The sequence below is a fragment of the Calidris pugnax genome, unplaced genomic scaffold (assembly GCF_001431845.1).
Source record: "Calidris pugnax isolate Ruff unplaced genomic scaffold, ASM143184v1 scaffold54, whole genome shotgun sequence".
NCBI lineage: Eukaryota > Metazoa > Chordata > Aves > Charadriiformes > Scolopacidae > Calidris > Calidris pugnax.
Genome location: NW_015090864.1, coordinates 7,991,933 through 8,013,968, shown reverse-complemented (window position 1 = coordinate 8,013,968; position 22,036 = coordinate 7,991,933). Strand labels below are relative to the sequence as shown.

At 40.6% G+C, this 22,036-nt stretch overlaps 1 protein-coding gene across 7 annotated transcripts in view; it reads right to left on the bottom strand.

Annotated features, from left to right (window-relative positions):
* RBM33 (RNA binding motif protein 33) overlaps window positions 1–22,036 on the bottom strand; it is a 95,516-nt gene that overhangs the window by 5,132 nt on the left and 68,348 nt on the right. For 2 of the 7 annotated variants that reach the window (XM_014944946.1, XM_014944948.1), the window contains exons 16-17: window positions 10,645–10,851; window positions 9,035–9,223 (exon numbers count right to left, since the gene is read on the bottom strand). In XM_014944946.1, coding sequence (XP_014800432.1) covers window positions 9,035–9,223; window positions 10,645–10,851 — 396 coding nt within the window. Of the gene's footprint in view, window positions 1–9,034; window positions 9,224–10,644; window positions 10,852–19,500; window positions 21,832–22,036 lie in introns of those variants that run through there. The other 5 variants (XM_014944947.1, XM_014944953.1, XM_014944949.1 and 2 more) reach the window with 5 other exon arrangements.

The following is a 22,036-nucleotide window of genomic DNA, read 5'->3' as shown; positions in this document are numbered from 1 at the left end:
AGCCCCCACCAGAAGTTAATGCATAGTCTCTGGTAAACAAGGAAGATGGGGTAATTCTTCTTCTGAACAGCTGAGTGTTATGACTGTGAAAAAGGCAGAAGCTTCTGACTGGAAATTTTTTTTTATGGTTAGGTTTTAAGCTGAGCACGCAAACTGCCTGTGCGGCCATTGACAAGATAAGGTTTCAGTGCCAAAACCAGAGCTGCTGCCTTCTCAGAATAGTACTCCAAAACAAACACAGGAAATAGTGGGGGTCCTAAATCTAATGGCGTGCTGGTCCCTGCAGTTGAGATCAAGCCAGCTTTCACTGCATGGCTGTGTTGTGGTGTATACTCCTCTTCTTGAGAAGGTGTTAAAGTTGAGTACTTTACATACTACTGAGTAACCTTGAGTAACATGCTCTTTTTGGAAATAAGTACCAACTGCAGCAAAACTGACTTCCTTCTAGAAAAAAAAAAAAAAAAAAAAAGAGACAAATAAATCTGTTCCTTTCAAAGAACTCACCACTTTTACTATGAGAAAAACTTATTTCAATGACTGAAAGGACAAATACTTCAGAGAGCAGCATGAGAAGAGGTGGTGGAAAAGAACCTGGGGCTGCATCCCTTCAGCTGTAGCCTGCATGTCCTGCTGTCACCGGCTGCTGTCCCCTCTCCTGAACCATCTCCAGCCCTCCTGCTGACAACCATCCTCACAACAACATCAGGTCTCACTCAACAACCACAGGAGATTCTCCCAATGCTTTATGCTTTGGGACCCCTGTTGCGATAAGCTGAGGAAGAGAAGCTGCATTTAGTGACGTTTTCCACAATAATTGAGCTATTACTGTATTCATATTCTTGAGATGTACAAAAGTGAAATGTGATTTTGCAGTTTATATAGTAATTATGATGAATTATTAAGAAGCTGCTCAGTAATTAGTATATAAAAAATTGACTAAAGGAAGACATTTTGGTATAGTGCAGACTTACTAGCAAAATTAGGCAAAGTATCTAAATCTTATTATAGACAACTTATGCTTTCATGTGAATTAATAACATTTATTGACTGACTACTTTGGATATTATGTCACAGCCTGTTCTTACACTGTATTACTGCCTTATTTTCCAAAGCAGAAAAACGCAATCAGAACATTAAATATATTTTAATTCTAACACTCGATTGCTTTGGCAACAAGGCATTGATTCTTGAGTAAGTCTATTGAAAAGCATCTTTGTAAGATTTAATTTCACTTGTCAATACAGACGACTGTGGAAACAAAAAGCCAACCCATCTGATCCTCCACTGAGCTGCCTGAACACCACCCAGGGCTGCCTTGCTGCCTTTCCAGCATCAGGGGCTTCTCAGCTACTGCAGTTACATGGTACAAGCTCTTGCATGATTCTCTGTATAACCAAATCAACTCATCTAATATTTCTACATTTTTAGCTATCGACCTTGTTTACTTTTGAAGTTAATAACAATTATTTGCAATTATTACATGTTCAGAGTTGAGGGATTATTTTTTTTTAGTTAATATCTAATATCATGACCAGAAACGACATGGTTTTAAAGGAAGCAATTAAGTCTAATTTTTGGCCTTGCAGCCTCACTGGCTGTTAAACCTTCTGCTTGAATCATGAAATTATGTATGTCTTTCCTACAAATCACCACACAAGAAGTCTTGAAGCAAGAGCTAGCTATAATAGCAAGAGGCTAGGAAGATCGCTGCAAAAGGAAAGTTGGAAAAATACAGATCTGAGAGGAAAAAAAAATAAAATAAATCCTCAGTGTGTGATAATTAGGAGGAAGCACAACAATTTTTAATCCTGAAGAAAATATTTTTGCTTGACAACATTTAATATGGGCAAGATTTACAAAATTCTAATTTGCTCAGAAAAGGTTTTGTCCATCATTTGAACCAAAAAATCCAAATAGACCAACAGACAGTCTAAGCAAAAATGTCAGACCTTTGTGAGAAGTCCTAGCCCTCCTGCAACACCACATTCCCCAAAATACCACCAGGATTGCCAGAGGGGACCGTGCCAGTGACCTGTTCCAGGGTCAAGTCCTCAACAGCTCGTGCTACGGCTGATACCCGAGTGCCATAATACAATTGTTCTGCATACTATGGGTGGTAAGTTCTTGGGTTTTTTTTTTCTTTACAAAAACGAGAAGACTTCTGGTTTATACTTTAAGGCTTGAGTAATACCCTACTGTTAGAGGCAGACCCATCTGAATCTGTATTAAATCCTTTTTTCAATAATGCTGAGATACAGTCAGTACCACAGATTAATGACATTTTAAAAAGTAACTCAAGGTGTTGGTTTTAGACCTGAAGTAATATCACAAAGAAGCTAAGAGCATCAGAGAGGTTTTCATATAGTACTAATGACAGCTGTTCTCCCCTTTTCAAAGAACACATAATACTAAAGTAATCCTTAGTCTTATGATCTCGGTTATAATGATAAAAATATGAGTCTATCTTTCCCAAAGCATCATGCCTTGTTAGGAATTTGATCTGAATTTAGTACCACTCTGTTACCAACTGATGTGCAGGATGCCAAAGGCCAATCAGGGGAGGCAGGGAACAGCCAGCCACACAGCACTGCCTCTGGAGTTGGGCTGGGTCTATTGAGCATCACTTGCCTTCCCATTTAACAAGGGGCCACTCACATTTCCTCCACAGGAGATTTCCCTGTTTCCACTCTCTGCTCCACTAGAATCTCTTTCTATCATGAATTCCTAAACTGAAATATCACAATCCTTCCAAATGTCACAGCTCTCAGAAAACAACTTCATTCACATCTTCTCTTCAAGTTGACCTAGTCTGACGTTCACCAGAGGATGAAAACCCCTTCCTGGATCCACTCAGGTGTAAAGGATTGACAATACACACAATAACTTCCAAGGGATTTCAAATGACTGGTTACTTTACAGATTCAGGCGAAGGGATACACTGTACAGCACTTCCCGAGACAAACCTGAGATTAGAGGTATTCTGGGCATGTTCCCATTTGGCTCTGGAGAACAGAGATTACATTCTGACATATTCTCAGCATTAAAAATAACTAAATAAAAAACCACCCCATTTTAGGCTGAGGAGGAGTATTTTGTATGGAAAGGATTTAGGCAGCATTGAGTTCATACTGATTTTTATTATCTTTTTTTCTGCTTTCTCAGGCACTGGCGTGGGAAGATGCAGATCTTGTGTTCAATGGAAAACAAAACAAAACCAATCAATATTTCATGATCACTCATACTTTACATTGAGAGTCTGCCTACAACTGTTTCAAAACCTACTATATAATTCAACAATCAAAAAACCCCAAACATGAGAAGCTCTAGTTTTTTCTGCAACTGAGCTATTACCAGTGACTAAAGCAGGAATATTATAAAAGGACCATTCCCTCTGCAGACATTTATTTAGGCTGCAGACCTGCACTGCCCTCGCATTTCTCCTTCACGCATGCTCTGTCATGAAATCTATACTTTTACAATATCAGTGAAAATGATACTGAAATAGCCTGTATGATAACAGCAGCACAAGAATCTCTAGTTCACTGCAAAACAAAGCCTTGAGATGAGCAGTGGGACATCCATGAGCAAAAAGCAAGAGATCTCTTGCAGAAAGCAAATATCTTTGACACCAAAAACTCTTGAGAGGTTAGACAGAGATGAATACATCAAAAAGGAGGTAACAGAGCACTGGGAGGTAGAAACCAAGCAGGTAGGAGTGAGACTGGAGCAAGCACTCATTTCAGTTACAGAAGACACACAGGAAATAAGTTTCCTTCTTTACTCCATTTCTTTCACTGAAGTGAATGGATGACCTAACAGACCGTGCGTTCAGTTCATCGGTGAGTTTGGGACTAGGAGTGACAGTCCACACAAAGCTGCTAATAAAGGGTCTATGCAAAAAGAAAGTGTAAACTTTCCTAACCAACATCATCTCCAGTGTGTGATCCAATCTGCTCTGCAACAAGTCACATACCAGCACGGCAGGCGCTTTCTAAAAAGAAAGATTGGATTCTATTTATTCTTCCCTCCCATCTGTAAATGCAGACAGATTTTGATTATCGTCACAGTCTCCTGACACCTGAAGCATCGTCCCTGGGAGTGACACTTCCCAGCCATTACCAACAGGCACAGAGGCTGGGACAGAATGTATTTATTTCACCCTCAGCTGTTGCAACTGATCTCTTCCACCTTCTATCCCTTCTTCCTGCTTTTCTACCACCTTTGACTTCCTACTTTCCGCCTTTAAAAGTGCTCAGCTTTCCATCTCCATCTGCAAGACGAGATGAGAAGGAAGGATCTTCTCCTATCACGGAGATGGGCACCTCTAGCTCACATACTGCTCTGCAGCAGGGCTGAACTGGACAGGCTTAATATGGAGCTGCTCTTCTTCCAAGGATGGAGCAGGACTGCCCATGTCTTCTCCCACAGGTGGTGGAGCTGGCAAAAACTCTTGGCTGAAGCTGTTTATACAGGGAGGAAGATCACACAGGTCACCTCGGGTGCTGTGTCACACAGGGAACTGCCCTGCTCATCCTGGCAGAGCACTCACGTTCTGGGCACGCTCATCATTCCACTGACAAGCCTTTAAACTAAAAATAAAGTAATTGATTTTGAACAGGGTGTCAGCACAGAGAGCTGCCTTTACCCCGGGTGAGCACTAGGTAGCACTGTCACTCCAAGAAAGCAGAGAGAAGCACATCAACACGGCAATTGGTTTTCCCTTCTGAGACCAGAAAAGAAAGGACTGCATTATCAGAGTAAAATGTCTATTTGTAAAAGTACTCAAAATAGACCTACAACTGATATGCAACAGTGGAGTTTTCGAGATTTTTGTTTTTGATTTTTTTAACATCAGAATTTATGATCTTAAGCCTCCACAAAGCAATACTGAGATTTTGCACTGATGTTATATATTTGCACCCATTTGATGTACAAAAACATGGTTAAAGATGATGATGGAACAACCCCCAAAGAACGATCACTCAGTATTCAAATTATCTGGAGATGTAGCAAACGCTCCCGTCTACCTGCCATCATCCAAAAATAATAATAATCTGAAGGTGACGATAACTAGCCGAACACAAGTCTCTTTAGACAGTATAAACATTAACCCCAGACTCAAGAGCACCAAAAAAATGCACTGGGTTTTTCATGATCTTTGCAACTTATCAGTAATCTACTTTGGCAAGCGGCTCTGGATGGATGTGTACTGAATGTCACTGCTCCAGCGGTCCCCAGGAGGCTGTAGTTTGGTGGTGTGCTCAGGAATCTTCTGTACTTTCCAACACTTTGGAATGTGTAATTTTATTTATAGTAGGCAATTATTTTAGATTTAGCACTCCGATTTTACTGCGGGTACGTTATTTATATCTGAAAGCTTATCTTCTCCAGAAAGTCTGAAAGCAAACCATATGTTGAAAGGAAGTACTTTTCCTGCTACTTTAATAAAAATGCAGCTATGACTAAGGGGCTGCTCCTGGAGCCCCAAAGATTTTCTTGTTCTCACTATCTTGAGAATCTTAATGGTATTTTTTCCTCCTATGTTAATAAGAGAGCAGCTTTCATGAAACAAGAATGAGAATTAACAAGTCTTCAGTGATTAAGGGTATTTCAAAGTTCATATACAGGAAAAGATAATTTTCTCCATTTCTAAAGCAGAGAAAGGAAAAAATGCTGAATTTCCAACTTTAACTGTAAAAGTCTCCTTCATCTTCTCTTATGCAGGCCCAGCTGTCCCCAAACCCTGACCCAGAGAACAATCACCTCAATGAAAGCTGATGGCAAAGCTAGGAGTGCTGAACATCACACATTGAGGGAAGTTTTCAACTTCCCAAGATTTGTGCAAGGTATCTGGTATCTTGATAATGATACTGACATGAAAAAGCTAAAAATAAAAATCCAACCCTTTTGTACCCAGAAAAATAAAGTATTCTCTTCCTCCCCACTCACTCAATTGGCATAGACTTTTCCCATAAATACATTAAAACTTTCAGTTATGCCAGGAAAGATCCTCTTCCTGAGACAGCACATGCAGGACAAACTACAACAAAATCAGGAGCTGGTGTGGAATCTATTGCTCTATGAATACACCAGTACAGAAGCTGCAGATTAAGCTGAGGTCTTTTACCAGGTGGGACAAGTGCTCGCAATCTCTTCTTGTTGTCAAAGAGCAGAGGGATCACTGGGAGGATTTCTTCTCTGGGAGCTACTGTGCAGTGCAGCCATTCCTACATTCGTGCCTGGACTGCAGCACAAACTGACACACAAGAGGTAATATTCAGACATAAGAGCTGTGTTCGCATGTTGCTTTGAAGCAAGATGCTTGCATACCATTAGAGATGTACGTCCTACAGTTTGGGAATCTTTACCTTAAACCAGGGATTTGGTATTGGATAACTGGCACGTGTTGTTTCAAGACACCAATCAGGCAAGAAAAAAACCTTAAGTTCTGATTCTGATTTGAAAGGTCTTTTACAATTGCAAACAAACAAGCATGAATTTGACACACATCCTCTACCCTCCATGATAAATAAAATGCAAGAAACTGATGTCTCAGAGTTCAGCTCATTAAGGAAGGTTTTGCTGAATATAGTCAACAGCTATAGACAGGACACACTACATCTTAAAGACTCACCTTTCCTTCCTCCCACTGTCTCTTGTACTCCATCTGAATCAGCTAAAAACCTTGGCACCTTGCTTAATTTCCAAAAAAGCAGCTAGAATTTCTCACCTGCTGTTTGCTCACAGCAGCCACCTCCCCAGGTCCCTTCTATTTCAGTTCATCAAGCTGCAACGCTTCATTTTAGAAGATCAGAGCTCTGCACTACCCGAGATCTCTTTGCTCTGGTCATGGCCATGACCTGTCCTTGCCTCTTAGTTATTGTCCTCACGCATGAAACCCCCAAAAGCCCACCTGGCAAGGAACCCTTCCATTCACTACTCAGCTCTCTTTCAGTGGCTCACTTCTGCTCTCCTCATTGGAAGTCACTGATAGGAAATGTGTTTTCAAGGAAGAGCAAGAAAAGACCCAAGCAGAGCATCCCTCCTCTGTCACAGCCTCCTCACCATTTCCAGTTGCAGGGGAATTTGTACAGCACTGAGCACAAACACTAGAAAAAAACCCCATTAATTTATAGCCACAAGAGAATCCACTCATGCACTCTGGGATTTTGACCCCTTTCAAAATGTAGCGCCATCTGTACGGAAGTGTTTACTGTGAACAGCAACACAGATTTCCAAACATTTTGTTTTCAGTTATTGTCTTACAAGGCACTTGAAATTGCTGCTGCCTCTTCCTCATTTGCTGTCTTAACTCTTCTTTGGTACGTCACAGTACCACAGTACCACAAAAAAAACCAACCAAAGAGACTTAAATATTGCACATGGTGGTCCCAGTCTCATACTCTTCATACAAAAGGCTCACTTCACCCCCACATATCTCACTATCTGCACTTGTGAAATATTGTTCAGTCTAAAACAGGCCAGGAAATTTCTGGCTTTCTACAAGTCAGACTTGAAATTCAAGGGCAGAATTTGCACAAAAGCCTTCTGCATCACTAACTAAATTCACGCATCTCTTTCAAGTACTACTTCTTGATCTCTGATGAGGTGAAAACAGATGAGTATTTAGAAACCATAATTTCCAAAGGTACAGCTGATGCTGCTGCAAGAATACAAGTTCTGTAGGGCACAGGGATGTATCAAATCCCACTGGAAAATTAGTTGTCATTTTTTTCCTGTAAGTACATCCTTCTAAATTGGTCTGTGACATTGAGTTGAGAGACCAGAGTTTGGAGTTTGCTATGAAACAGCAAGTACCGAATAAATTTTTTAGCACATCCTCAATAACTTCTCTCAATTGTGAGTATTTCCTAGCAGGTTTTCTATTAATCTCCTTCTAATATTCTCATGCAAGATTTAGCAAGTAAACACTGAATAAATGTGCTTTGGAACTATATGAATAATTTCCTAGAGTACTACAGAACATGAAGGGACAAAGTATTTTGTGAGAATATTTTTGCTTTCACAAACAAATTAAACCTCTCTGAATTGACGACGTAAATAATTCAGCATGATTCCATTTACTGAATTGGGAAGAAGTGAGACAGAGTGTACATCTTTAGGAGAGCAGTGTATTTTGCAACAGAGAGATGATCCCACTAATAAAGAAGTCGCACAGCATAGCTCCAATTCATGCATTGCATCTGACTGAAAATGCTGATCCTGTCAAAAGGAGCACCAAAAAGTGAAAGAAAATCAAGGAAAAAAATTCTCATCTGTATGTTTCAATATTCATTGACTGATACTTTCTAATGTATTAACAATAAGTCAGATGGGGTCTCCTAAGCTCTTCAGTGCTTTGAAAACCTCCTGTTTTCCTAAAGTCACTTTTACTGATATATCAGTTCTGTGAGGCAGTTTACAAACAGAAGCTTCACAGTGTGTGTGGGTGTGTGTGTTACAACCTCACTCACAGGCCCCTCCCTAAAGGGAAATTTCCCAAAAAAATAAAGGATAAAGAAAATCCTTCAAAGGAGGCTGCATTTTCATCTGAAAAAGTAGATGGTGCTACATGGTACAAGATGACCAGTAGCTAGTGGAGATTAAGTGCTCCTACCCCAGGACTGCAATGACAGGAGCAGGCAAATGTTAAACAAAGAGGTTAGGTGCAAGTCAACAATAAAAAGAAGGACAGCAGCCAAAATGTATTTGCTTTGATACGATCACTTGGCTTAAACAACACCATAGAACCCACATGCTTATATCGTCTAAGGAAATAACACAGCACAAGAACTCCAAAATGAAGGAGACTTTTGCAGCAGGGATGTGATGGTTAGCAAAATCCTCCCGTGCCTCCCGTGCCGCAATATCATCACGTGCTTGTCTTTGCTACCAGGTGTAGCGTGTGTGGGTGGGGGTGCCTTCAAACATAAATTACCAATAAACACACATTGTATTTAGTGTCAGGGAATTAATTGAGCTTTCCGGAATGAAAGCCTTTTGGCACAAAAATGATAAAGCGAGGTTGACCTACCTGAATGGGTCCCACTGACATCAGCAGGTTTTTCAGTTGGACATCAGTAGTTGATGAAGAAAGCCCTTCAACTGACACAATACAGGGCTGAGGTTTGCACTCCACCACTCGCAGGTTCTGTTTATTTGGCATCAAGCGTCCTCGGCCCATCTGGCCTGCTACTCCTCTGCCTCTCCCGTGCATAATGACCTGCCAACAACAAAAGTAACGGTGTTTTGATTTACCTACCCACTGCTCCTGCTCCCCGCGTTTGACAGACGATACGAAAGTTGGGCGATTTACTTAAAGACTTGGTTAAAGTAGCCCTTGATTTAAAACAGCTTGCTGCTGTTTGCTGATTTGAAAGGCTGCTTATTAACATTTCACTCACTGCTTATGCAAACCTTTTTTTAGGAAAGTGAGCTATACATTGGGTTATATATATATATATATAGTATAGAGGCTAAAAGTCTCGGCATTAGCACAGATCAACCAAGCAATGGAGGGTCTTGGACCAAAATATAAAACCTAGATTTCAACACCGCTCACATTAGCAGCCTGCGTTCAACTCCCATATTTTGAGTCTGACCAAAATAAAAACCAGTCACTGATTCCACTCCCTTTTCTCAACCCATGGGTAAGTTTAATGTACCCACAAGACCAGCAAACTGGTCTCCAGTCTCTATTGCTACCAACTCTTGGGCTGGTATCAGGATGGAGTACTCATATATGGCAAATAACTTGAAAACATTTTTTTTTCCAAGTTCCTTTCCCCCAAATCCTGTAGGATCTGGCACCACAGTATCCTCTAGAGCAGGAAACGTGTGGGTTTAATGAATGTACATTAAAGGTTGACCAGTCAGAGAGAGGAAAAATAACAACGAAACAGAGTAACAAACATTAAACAGAATTAACACTTAACATTGAGTTAACACTCAACACGGTTTCTCGATTCCTCCTTGGAAAGCCTAGGGAGGGTAATGACATTTCACACCCCTCTGCATCAGCAAGGAAACTTAATCCTTGCATGAAGCAGGAAGATTATGGCCAACAGTTCAAGACATAACTTAAGAGCCAAAATACCAGCTATTTTCAGGGAGCGTGCCCGTTTGCAAATGCAGAGAAGGCGCACGCCAGTGCCACCAGAATACTCTCCTGCCCCCTCCCAGTGCACAAATCCAGTTACGAGATCACCAACCATTTTGAGCGACATCAACTATGAGGATCGACCAAAGAGCATCCTGAAACAGTTGCTGTGTGCTCCTACGTAGGCAGGAAACAGCCGCAACAAAAGCTTAAGCACACCTTCCAAAAAACTCTTGGTTTTAAAACCAGAAAGCATGTTGGATACCATCTCCCACAGCAGCTATCTTGGGACGCAGGCGTTTCCCCCAGGGAGAGCTGTGCTGGCCGGAAAGTCAGCAGATGAGACAACCTGCAGGTTGTCTCCAGTCTGTGCTGGGTACAAACAGACCTTTCCAAATTAAAAGCTTTATAGGCAATTATGCATCTCCCGGGTCACGCAGCCCTGCGCTAACGATTGGCAAACAGAATGCTCCTTATTAACAGAGCAACACAGCTAGACGGTGAAATTTCTAGCAGCAATAGGCATCTAACAAAAAAATAATCACCTTTTTAGGTTGATGGATTCCCTGGATGTTTTTGACTCCTTGAGGAGCTGGTGAATGGATCTGTGCCTGCTGCTGCTGCTGTTGGTGCTGCTGCATTCCCTTTGTCAATGTGACCTTCCGCACTGGCTGCTGTTTCGGCTCCGGGGGTTGTTGAGGCCGCTGGGGCTGGCCCTCTGGGTGAAAAAAGCCAGCATCCTCTCCCCCCTGCTGAAATCAACAACACAACAGGCTGCTCAGTGTCCGGGCACCGCAAACCCTCGTCCTCAGCAGCCTCCTGCCACATCCAGCTCGCTCGGCGCCCGCACAGCGCCCGGCGGCTCTCCCTGCTGAAGCAAACCGGGGGCCATGGATCAGCCTGGAAATCCTGCTTCAGCCTCAAATAAACCCATGGAATCTGAACAGTTTACCTCCTTCAGCCTTTGCTAGAATTACAACGTTCAATAATGCCTTTTCATATACAGAGAGGCAAGGCATTTTCACTTCTCCTTGCAAATCGTTCCTTCTTCCAGGGTTACACGTGAACTAGGGTGTGCATTAATTTTTTATTTTATTTTTAAGAGAGACATAGACATTGCAGAAGGTGCAAAGAACTGTGAAGGCTGGAAGAACCAGGCAAATACTCTGCTCATCTTTAAAAACTCCCAACCTCTCTCTGGTTAAAAAATGGTATTGATTTTGAAGCATCAACTTCTACATCAGCAGCCTTTTAAAAAAATTCTCCTTCCTCAAACACCATCCATACTTGGAACAGCTCTTCCCTAAGGCTTGTTTGTTTATTTTAGAATTATTATAGATATATATTATAGATATTTATAGATATTATAGATATTTTTTATATTATAGCTATTCATAATCACCAGCAGAACAGAACACCACCTCAGTGCCTGTCTCATCCAATACAGCTCTTTCCAGCACATCTCTCAGTGCAACCAAGCACAGTACAAACATAAGCTGAAAGCACCTGGAGAGAAATTAATCCTTTCCACTCTCTCTATCCAAACAGCTCTGTTTTTTTTCTACAGACAGACAGGTGATTCCTGAATTTGTGTCCCACTGTCCAGATACGATCAATCACTGAAAAACATCCCCTGGAGCAAGAGACAGCAGAGCCCAGCAAAGATCAGGTACTTTTACATCTATAAAGTGCATTATACAATTGCATGGTTTCAATAGTGGTATCTATACCTTGACTGGACTCCAGAACTCAAATACTAGTGAACATTATATCTGCAGGTGGAAGGCTTCGTTTAAGTCCCTAATCAATCTCATGTAACCCTGCAAAAGCTCTCAAATAGAAGGCATGTCTATAGAAAAAAAAAATATTATGAAAGCATCTTTATTGACACAGGGATTTTTCCCTTTCTTTAAATATTCACAAGACAAAACTCCTTTGGCATCTGTAACATATGTCACGAACCAGAGGGCTCCACATTAACTGGCACGTTTCTTGCACATAAGGAGAAAAAATACAAGGCTGCCAAAGAAATAGGTTTATGTCTTAAGAGTCAGATTACCTTGATTGAGAATATAAATTGTTATCTCTCTACTGGGTTTAAACAAAAGCCAAATAAACATCCACTAAGGACTGGTTACTAAGTCTCCTCACTGTCATTTGAAGAGAAATAGTCCAGTACAGGTTAGTCTCAGGTTTGTGAGCTCCTTAGCTCACAATTCACACCCCTAAAAATCAAGTCCTCTGGATTATCAAGCACAGATAGGGAACAACTTCTGAAGAACTCAACTACTGAAATCCCAGAGAAATCAGCTTCCTCACCCCCCTGCATTGTCTACGCTTCAAAAGCACAATCTGTCATAGGGAAAATCTTGAGGCTCTTCCCACTTAAGGGCTTTCGTCCGCAGTGTCCAAAGCCACAAAGCAACAGAAAACCACAGCTCGTTTTTCAACTTCTAATCACTTACGGTTTTTCTCTGCTAAACTGACTGGCTCTGTGGCTTCACAGAAAATTGTGTGTATAAACCTTTGAGAGCAGTAACTAGTGAGAAATTATAAAGCTTTCCCTTCAGAGTCTCTCTCTTAAATTACAGCTCAAAAATATAATAGCAACAGCTCTCCTCCTCTCCTGAAAAACCCAAATGCATGCACATAAACAAAACCTTACCAGGAAACCAGCATTAAATCCTCCTCATTTTAGTATTAGTTCCAATATCAGCATCACCATAAACCATGTGCCCTGATCAGATAATTTCTTTTATTCAGCCATACAGCAGCCGGAAGATGATGAAACTAAAATGAACAAAAAAATTCTAGGAGGAATTTAAACGCAATAATTAGGAGTTAAAATCTAATCTCGGCTAACGGCCTGCTGTGAAAAACAACCCTGAATACTTGCAACCTTTTCTTTTCTAACCAAAAAGTGATCCCAGCACATAGGAAGAGCATCTGAGAGCTAAGCCCTCAGGTAAAACCCACATTGAACGCGCTCACTACGGAAACTCCAAAAGCAAACAATCACTTCCCATAAAAGGCTGGGATGGCCAACTACCACCCAATATTTAACTACCAAGCCCAATTATCACCAAATAAAACTGTATAAACTAAACACACAACTCTAACAGAGTCAGAGGCACAAGCACACAGCATTGGTTCACACTGATGAAAAATATGATGGGGTTTGTTCCCTGGGGTCTCAAATGCCACTTTTGGGCTTCACTGCTAGAACGGTGCTCCTGGAAAGGCACAAATATCTCTGGATTTTTAAACGAATTAATACATTTCAGAAATAAGAAATTCTATATAAAACAATAAAGAAAGTCCATAGGGTAAGAAAAGGGGATGGAGAACGGTCTGCTTGCTCCTGCAACAGGAAGGAAGAAAGGGCAACTGGACCAAAGCCTTTCTTTATACATCTCTGAACATCTACTGCTTGATGAGATGACTTGAAGAGGGGAAGCAGAGATGAACCTGCAGCACTTCTCAGGAGAGGTCTGTAAGCAGGCGGCTAGCGGTGCTCCCTGCAAGTCAGCAATACGTTGTCTCCTCTTACAGGTAGACCTGGCTTCAACCCAAAATAAAATTTGGTGGTTTTCTTAGGAAAACGAAAACCAAAGGTGACTCCTAGGTCACTATGTGCCTAGGAAGCAAAACATCACAGCCTCAGATTAACAAATTTTAGCACCAATTCCTTTTTCACTGGTTTAAAGATATGACAGCACAAGGACAAGCACTGTCCCAGCCAAAAGGAACAACCTCTGCAATAGGACTGGGAACTGCCACCAACATCATCCTTTAAACTTCTTCTGTGCAAGACAATCAGTGGCTTCTTGAGGCACATCAACGAAGAAATAAGTCAAGCAAAACACCCATCAAGAGCTTTTAGCATCTGGACTTAAAGCTGTAAGACCTCAGAACACAGCTTGCAGGTCACCACTCATTTGAGAACATTAACATTTCGGAGGAAAAGAGATTGCAAAGATGACTGCACGTACGTTGACTCCTGTTTTCGCTCACGAGGTACACAATGAGCTGGCACCCAGAAGGTACATCAAAATACACAGCGAAGCAGGTAAGTGAACTGAAATACTGCAGAAGGTGCCCAAAACGGCTAAATCATAAAATACACAGCGAAGCAGGTAAGTGAACTGAAGTTGTACTGCAGAAGGTGCCCAAAACAACGGCTAAATCATAGAAGGAAAGTTGCTAGCATCTCTTCTACTTAAAATGTCTCAGTTCTAGCTCCTTTGAAATCAACTTCTGCTTTTCCAACAGCCAATTTCTCTGTTGCTAATTTTTCATTAGCTTACAACACCGCCCTCCCAAATTTAAACACGTAGCAAGAGAAAGAGGTATTAACATTTATGTCTTCTCTTGTCAAAATACGTTTTTAACTGATTTTTTTCTAAAGCATTTTGGGAGGTGCAGGGCAACACTACATTTTTCAGGGATGCCTCATACAATTTGATGCACAAAGTGCTGAGAGCAGGTAGAACACTTCTCAGTCCACCACAGAGACCTGAGATTGATTGATACAAGCTCTGAATTTACACTGCAGATTTCCTCTAAAGTCCTCTGCAGAAAAGTGAATTTCCATTCTTTGTCTGCAAACCAATAAAGGAAGAATGTTTTTCTGTTATTGTCTACTGCTTAATTTCCACATTACAAATCATTCTGACCTTCAAGCTCTGAATTTCCAAGTTTTATAAAGGGTCTATCTTTCTAACACACAGCCAGGAAAAGAGTTCTCTTGAGTAAAACTTCACCATTATTAGGTTCATTCTGGAGTAATGAAAATGCCTTTTTTTAAGCAGGAGTTCCGTTCAGGGGAAAGTCTAAAAACTATTTTTTAAATTTCAAGTACTGCAAGATTGTTAGTGGTGCCACAACAAGTAAATTTCAAATACTGAGTGTAATTAAGCAAAACTCAACAGACGAAGGCAAACGGATTTGATCTACACGGTGAATGGTTTTCAGACTTCTACTGTAAAAGAGTCTGCACAGTTTGATCTGAAACCGGACTAACAAAAATGAGAAATTACCCCATTCAATGGCCATGACTTTTAGAACCGATTCCCTGATACTTATCAAGGCTGTTTTTTCAACAGTGAGACTCTCACTATACATATATATATATATATAGGCAGCATTGTGTTTTGAGAAACATAAAGACCATTCTGTCACAAATTCTGAAAGCAGCACTTGATGAGGGATTGCTTGAATTTAGCAAGCTGAAGCTTTCTACTCTATCATAATCATTATGACAGTTTTACAAGGAAGATGAAGTTTATTTGCCACCAACATTAGCAGGACAAATTTATTTATAACAAATGCTTTAAAATGTACTGATAAAAATGCCTATTGATACTGTCAGAGCTGCTTGCAATTTGACAGATCAAATCTTATTTTCATTCTTAAACCCCATGAAGGAATGGTATCACCAACTTGCATTCTGTAGTGAGCAAATTGATTAATCCCCCTCTATAGAAATCTCAACTCTTGATTACACCTATCAGACGTTAAGCAGCATTATTCTAGAGTGACAACACTTGACAAATTCCCAAACCATTTTTCTCAGCCTTTGTGGCCCTGCTAGCTTGTATTAACCCTGATGAAAAATTAATTTTCCTTATCTTCTGCTAAACCCCAAAATCCAAATCCGCCAAACTGGCAACTCTTTCTGTAAAGGTATTATGAAAACCTCTAAAAGATTAATTGCATGTCTTCAGGTGACATTAAATTAATTTCTGTACTCGTGACAGACACTTGATACTCCGTACTGAGAGGACAGATAACATTGTCAGGATACACAGAAGGACAGTGGTGCAGTGTCCCAGGGCAGCCTCTTATGAATTCTCCTTTCGATAAGGCCATACTTCACTGTCACTGGCGCTGTTAGTGATCTTGCAGCCCACAGACCTCACTGCACAGGTTTCTATTAACCACCACAATGCTGTGTCTATCCATGTAATCTTTATAAAGCTAATTCAAAATCGCCCAATAGTAAAGGGATGCGCATGCCGGATAAAGCACTTAAAGGAAATAAACTCGGCTCGATTTGTGTGAAAATAACAGAAAAGTAGAATGTTTTCATCTTTTCTCGGATGCGCTGTAACTCAAATTCTCTGTAACATGATGAAAGTTTAAGTCTTGCCGGGAAATCTCAATCCAAAAATGTCTTGTAATTGATTTCCTTTAAGAAAGGAGAAACCCCCTCGTCTGTTACCAGTTTAAGTCAGTCTTTTTAAAAATGAGTACCTCTACAGTATCACAGTAAGAGGGGAAACCCCCCACCCTTTAAGTTATTAAATTTGTCTTCAAGGACAAGAGAAATTACTATTCATCAGCTATTTAGGTTTTCAAATATAAACTTGTATTTTACTGATAAGGCAACTAACTATAATAAAAAAGACAACTGTGAACCCCATGTAACAAAGAGAAATGGCAGTAAAGCAAAAACCATGCAGAGCAAGAAAGACTATCATCTAATATTACACAAGTATTCCCTCACTACAATTATCAGAAATGTATATTAAAGGCAAACCCCTCATAATTAGGTATTTCTCTCTGACTGGAGCTCCAAATGCTTTACCATTTCGCTACGGCCAGTTGACAGACTGGGGACCTGGGAATAGGCAGCCTAATCACTTGCCAAATATCCCACAACCAAGTGACATGACCACGCACTGTTTCCGAACAGCTGAAGATCTGTTTTCAATCTGTCAAATGCCAACAAGAAACACCTGGAGACCTTTTTTTAAAGGCCTTCCAAGACCCTTAAAAGCCTTTTTTTAAAATTCAGGAATAGCAGTACTTAAAAAAAACCCTGCTGTCCAGCCAGTCTACAATACACTACTCTGTCAACAGACAACTCACCATTAACAACTGGTTTAAGACATAATAATGGCCTAGTTTTGACTCAGAGTGGACACAGAAATAAGCTACGTTGGGCTACAGAAGTGGTAGAACAACCAAGGCATTCCCCGTTCACACTAGAAAAAAAGACACTTCTAGTGCTGGACAGTGAATGATTTTTCCCAGCCTAAAACTTTTGCATGGGGCGAATTTACCTGAAACAAGGGCACCCAGATTAAGCAATAACCAAATAAAAAGCAGAAGCAGTTCTCTACCTGTGATAAAAAGACACAGCTAAGCTGCTTCAGCAAGCCATGAAGTGATGACTATCTCCTCTTCTGTGCCTAATGGTCTATGAAAAGTCAGAACAGCAAGAAGAAAACGTCCTGTAAAAAACCCCAGCTAATTCCATTTAATCCCATCTACTAACTGAATTCTTACCTTAAGTATCTCCTCAGCTGCCTGAGAGGAGTACTGGCCAAAGAGATGTCAGAGGATCCTAACCATACACATGCTACAGTTGATCAGATGTCAAATCATGACGTCTTTCTAGGACAACCACCCACCAGTTTATTATGAAAAAAATATAAATTCTGTATCAAACATACAGCAAAATCAAGGTTCTGGTCTAGATTTGTATAATATTCTCAGAAGGACCTTCATTTTTATGCTGCTGTCTGCAAAATACACACTGTAGATGTCAATAAATACGTTTTTGAGCAAAATCTCCTGGTTCCCTTTTCAGTTGCCAGATTCCAGGATAATTTTTTAAATAGAGAGTTTTAGTGAAGATGGCCCAGAGCTCCTGAAGGAGCACTTCTCAGCCAGACATTAGGTATGGCACAAAGCCAGTCCTGCGTAACAGAAACCAGTACAACTAGAGCTTCCCCTTCTTGTGTCATGCCTAGTTTTCTAGTTCACGTTCCTTGAATCGTAGAATCATAGAATGGTTTAGGTTGGAAGGGACCTTAAGGATCATCTGGTGCCAATCCTCCTGCCATGGGCAGGGACACCTCCCATTAGATCAGGTTCCTCAAAGCCCCATCCAGCCTGGTCTTGAACACCTCCAGGAACGGGGCATCCATAACTTCTCTGGGTAACCTGGGCCAGTGCCTCACTACCCTCACAGGGAAATATTCTTCCTGATATCTAATCTAAATCTCCCCTTTTTCAGTTTCAATCTTATAACTAATGGCAAGTCAAATCCCTCTGGTGTGTTGCCTGAAGCTCCTTGTAGAATCTTGGCATAGACAACCCACAGGACCTCCCTCCCCAACCCCTCACAGCGTCAGGACTCTCCCGTCACAGAGCACACCTCTGTATTAAAGGTCTATTCCAAGTGGTAAAACCTGAAATACCACTTAAAGGGATTTGTGACTTCTTGAAATATTAAATTTAAATCTGACAAATCTGTATGTTTTTCCCCCCCAAGTTAAAGAGTTTGTTTTCCATTAGTTTTCATCTGAAAACCAGCTCTTTCTCTTTGTACTGCACTTCAGCAGTGTCACAGTTGCCTTTAGTCATTTCCTATCAGGAAACTGGGCTACTAGATACTCCATAACACCAACATCGTGTCAATATGAATTCTGCACTACAACACTTACGATGGCAGAAAAACTCTCCTTGGAGACTTAACAAGAGCGACAAGCAATATCAAACGCCTTGCTTTCAGGGTGTTTGGGAGGAAGCAGCACTTTTCAACATACAATTTAAAAGTCTCCTGAGGAAAAGGAGAAACCTGTTTTGCAGCCTACAGTAGGAAATACTTTATTGCACTTTAGTTCCAAGTTATCCACAGCAAAGTTAAATTCAATTTAGGTAGATATCTCTTCCCCCTTTCGAGGATTTTATTACAAACCCATAAAAAGTACTATCTGCGTCTGGTTTGGCTGTCACCTTAAGACCTGCTAGTGCCTAAGTGTGTCCACACGTGCCCTTGTATTTTATTTTTCCACCAACCAAATATGCCCCAAAGAGTACAGCACAGCCTGGCGCACTGCCCATAGCCATGAAATACTCTGTCTCACTGGAGGTCTGAGAGGAAAGGGTTTATTGCTCATTTCCAAACGTTTCATGAAAATACTATGCCTTTTTTATAACCAGAATATCCCAGGGCTCCCTGACTTCCTTTTTTTTTTTTGTCTGCTTTTTTTGTTGTGGAATTAAGAAATTAATGTGTATTTGTGAAATATTTCCAGAGTGAAATTGAGTGCAATCTTTCAGGTTGTGGCAGGCAGAGCGCTTTTCAACAGCATCTACATCAGTCCTGCTCCAAAGCTCCTGTCCATTTTTGACACTCTTAAGTGACAAACAGGGTACTTGGGCAATCTGATATCATGATTTCTGAAGCTCCCTCAGTCTGTTGCTGATGGAATATGGACATGATCCATGTTCTGGAGTTGTTTCGTGCAGCTGGTAGCGCTGCAGAGCTGGGTGAAGGGCTCCCTCAACAACTGGTCATGCAAATGCCAAAAACCTTAGTGTTTGCAATTCCTGACATATTTAGATGAAAGGCGCTATAGAGCTTTCAAGTCAAATATTTTTAATTAAACTTGAACATACACATGCAAGTAGAAACAAGTACAAACATTAAGCAAAGTTTGTTGATAAGGTTACATTATCAAACAAGAATCATCCCAATCAGTATCTTTTTCCATATTTAGAATTCCATATTCATCTCTCACACTTCCCAGTTACTCTAAATACGAATAAAGTTGTCTATATTCCATTCCAAGTCTCTTTTTCTTTTTACAATTCAAGGTCATTTTTTGTGACAGGCCTTTAAAACAAAAGAACTTGTCGACTCTTCAAGCTTTTCAGATAGAGCATTTCGGGTTTTCAGGAATTAAGACTGCGAGTAAGATACGGCTTCTAATCCAACAGGGAACACTGAGATCTCAATGTATTTATATATATATGTATTTAAGAAAAAAAGCTCATTGTGCAGTTCTCCACAGAGACAAAGAATGGTGTGTTCTTGGTGCAGCATAAGAACCAGCATTTTCAGGCGTTTGGGACAGACACACATCTCTTTGAGCATGGCAGGCCATTTTCTGGCTAGAGAGAAATCACCCAACAACAATATAAGATGACTGAATGATACAGAGATTTTTAGATTATTACCATTTCCCCATAGAACCTCCAACTAAATGAAAAACATGTTCAGCACATATTTCACACAATCTTAAGATATTTAAGGCTGTAGCTGGTACAAACCTGTTCTTCCAGGACTAAAGACAATTCTAATATATTGGTTGAAGGAATTCAATTGCACTTGGTACTGGAACTATTCACTGACAGACTGATCACAGAGAGCCCAAAGGAGACCAGCACAAGCAGCCAAGGTGTTAGAAACATACCCCATCAAGAGGGAGTGAAGGACATGAGCGCTCAGAAACAGTTAAGAAGTCTTTAAGGAGAGAGAGAGCCAAAGAGAAATATAAATCCTTTCCCGAGATATAATACAATAGGTCATGGATTCAAAATTGCAGCAACAAAATGTGTGGGTTTGTTACAAAGAAAATTCTCCTAGATGTACAGACACTGGAATAGATGGCCAAAGCAATCTCCAGTAATGAGATCTTAGAAAAATGTTGGTTCGTTCCCCCTTCAAGACAGAATAAATTATTTCCATGGTCCTTTCACTCGTATTTTCCATAATTTTATTATCATATTCTTAAGCAATTTGTTAGGGTGTTTCTTCCCAACAAACAACATTCTACAACTTCACTGAGTTTATTCTTATACGTATCCTTAGGATTGACTTCAGGCTCCTCATTAAGCCAGGTAAATCTCAGACGTTTTCTTAAGGAAAACATACTAGTATGAATACTCAGCAGATATGCTGAACTTCTGTATCTGGAAAGGATGGCTCTGAAGACATGCCACACAATCCATAAAGCAGACCAGATCCATCAAAAGATGTTTAGGCCTTTGTAGAAAAAAAACAAAAACACAACACAAATCTCAAAATTCATCTGCTAAACACTAAGCACTGCCTCATTTTCCAGGCACATAAACTTTAAAGGAGTAATTAAAATTGAAAACTATTAACTGTAGTGTCATTCCTGCATAAATTACAGGAGCATTAGAAAGGGATGGGCAGAGCAGCATTGGGGGGCTGGGGGTGGTGGGGGAAGGAATTTGTTTTAAAAAGCATCAGACAAAATCATTAATGATGGTTCCTAACACTTGTCACCTTGATACAGAATCATAGAATGGTTTGGGTTGGAAGGCACCTTAAAGATCATCTAGTTCCAACCCCCCTGCCCTGGGCAGGGACACCTCCCACTAGCCCAGGTTGCTCAAAGCCCCATCCAACCTGACCTTGAACCTGGCCCCAGGGATGAGGCATCCACAGCTTCTCTGGGCAACCTCTCCCAGTGCCTCAGCACCCTCATAGTGAAAAAGTTCTTCCTAATATCTAAATTCATCCTCTTCCAGTCTGAAGCCATAACCCCTCATTCTATTGCTACATGCTCTTGTGAAAAAGTCCCTCCCCAGCTTTCTTGTAGGCCCCCTTCAGATACTGGAAGGACACGATAAGGTCTCCCCAGAGCCACCTCTTCTCCAGCCTGAACAATCCCAACTCTCTCAGTCTTTCATATACAGACTTAGTCTGACATACAGGAAATGCTGAGTCATTTTCTACTTCCCTTTTTTTTTAAATATAAGAAGCCATAAATTAATGTGTCTCATGCATCAGATAAAGTAGACAAATATTTCTTGGAATGTAATTAGTAATGCCTACAATTCCATAAAAATAATTAAAAAGCAAAATCCTCTCAAGACAGAATATTGTGGAAACAGATGAAAAGCCATTTTACCTTAAATAACAAGTGATACTTCTATATGGAGGTCGGAGATCCTCAGTAGTACTGCTATGCCCAGCAATACAAATAAACAGAGTTAGAAGCTTAGACTGGGAAAAATATTGCCCTCAAGAGAAGAAAACCATTATCTTCTGACAGTATTTGTACACCATAATTTCGCCAATACACCGAGTACATCTCCTGAAGTGTTAAACAAAAAGCTATTACCAGCAATATTTACTCCTGTTCTACAGATGGTCCTACTAAATCTAAA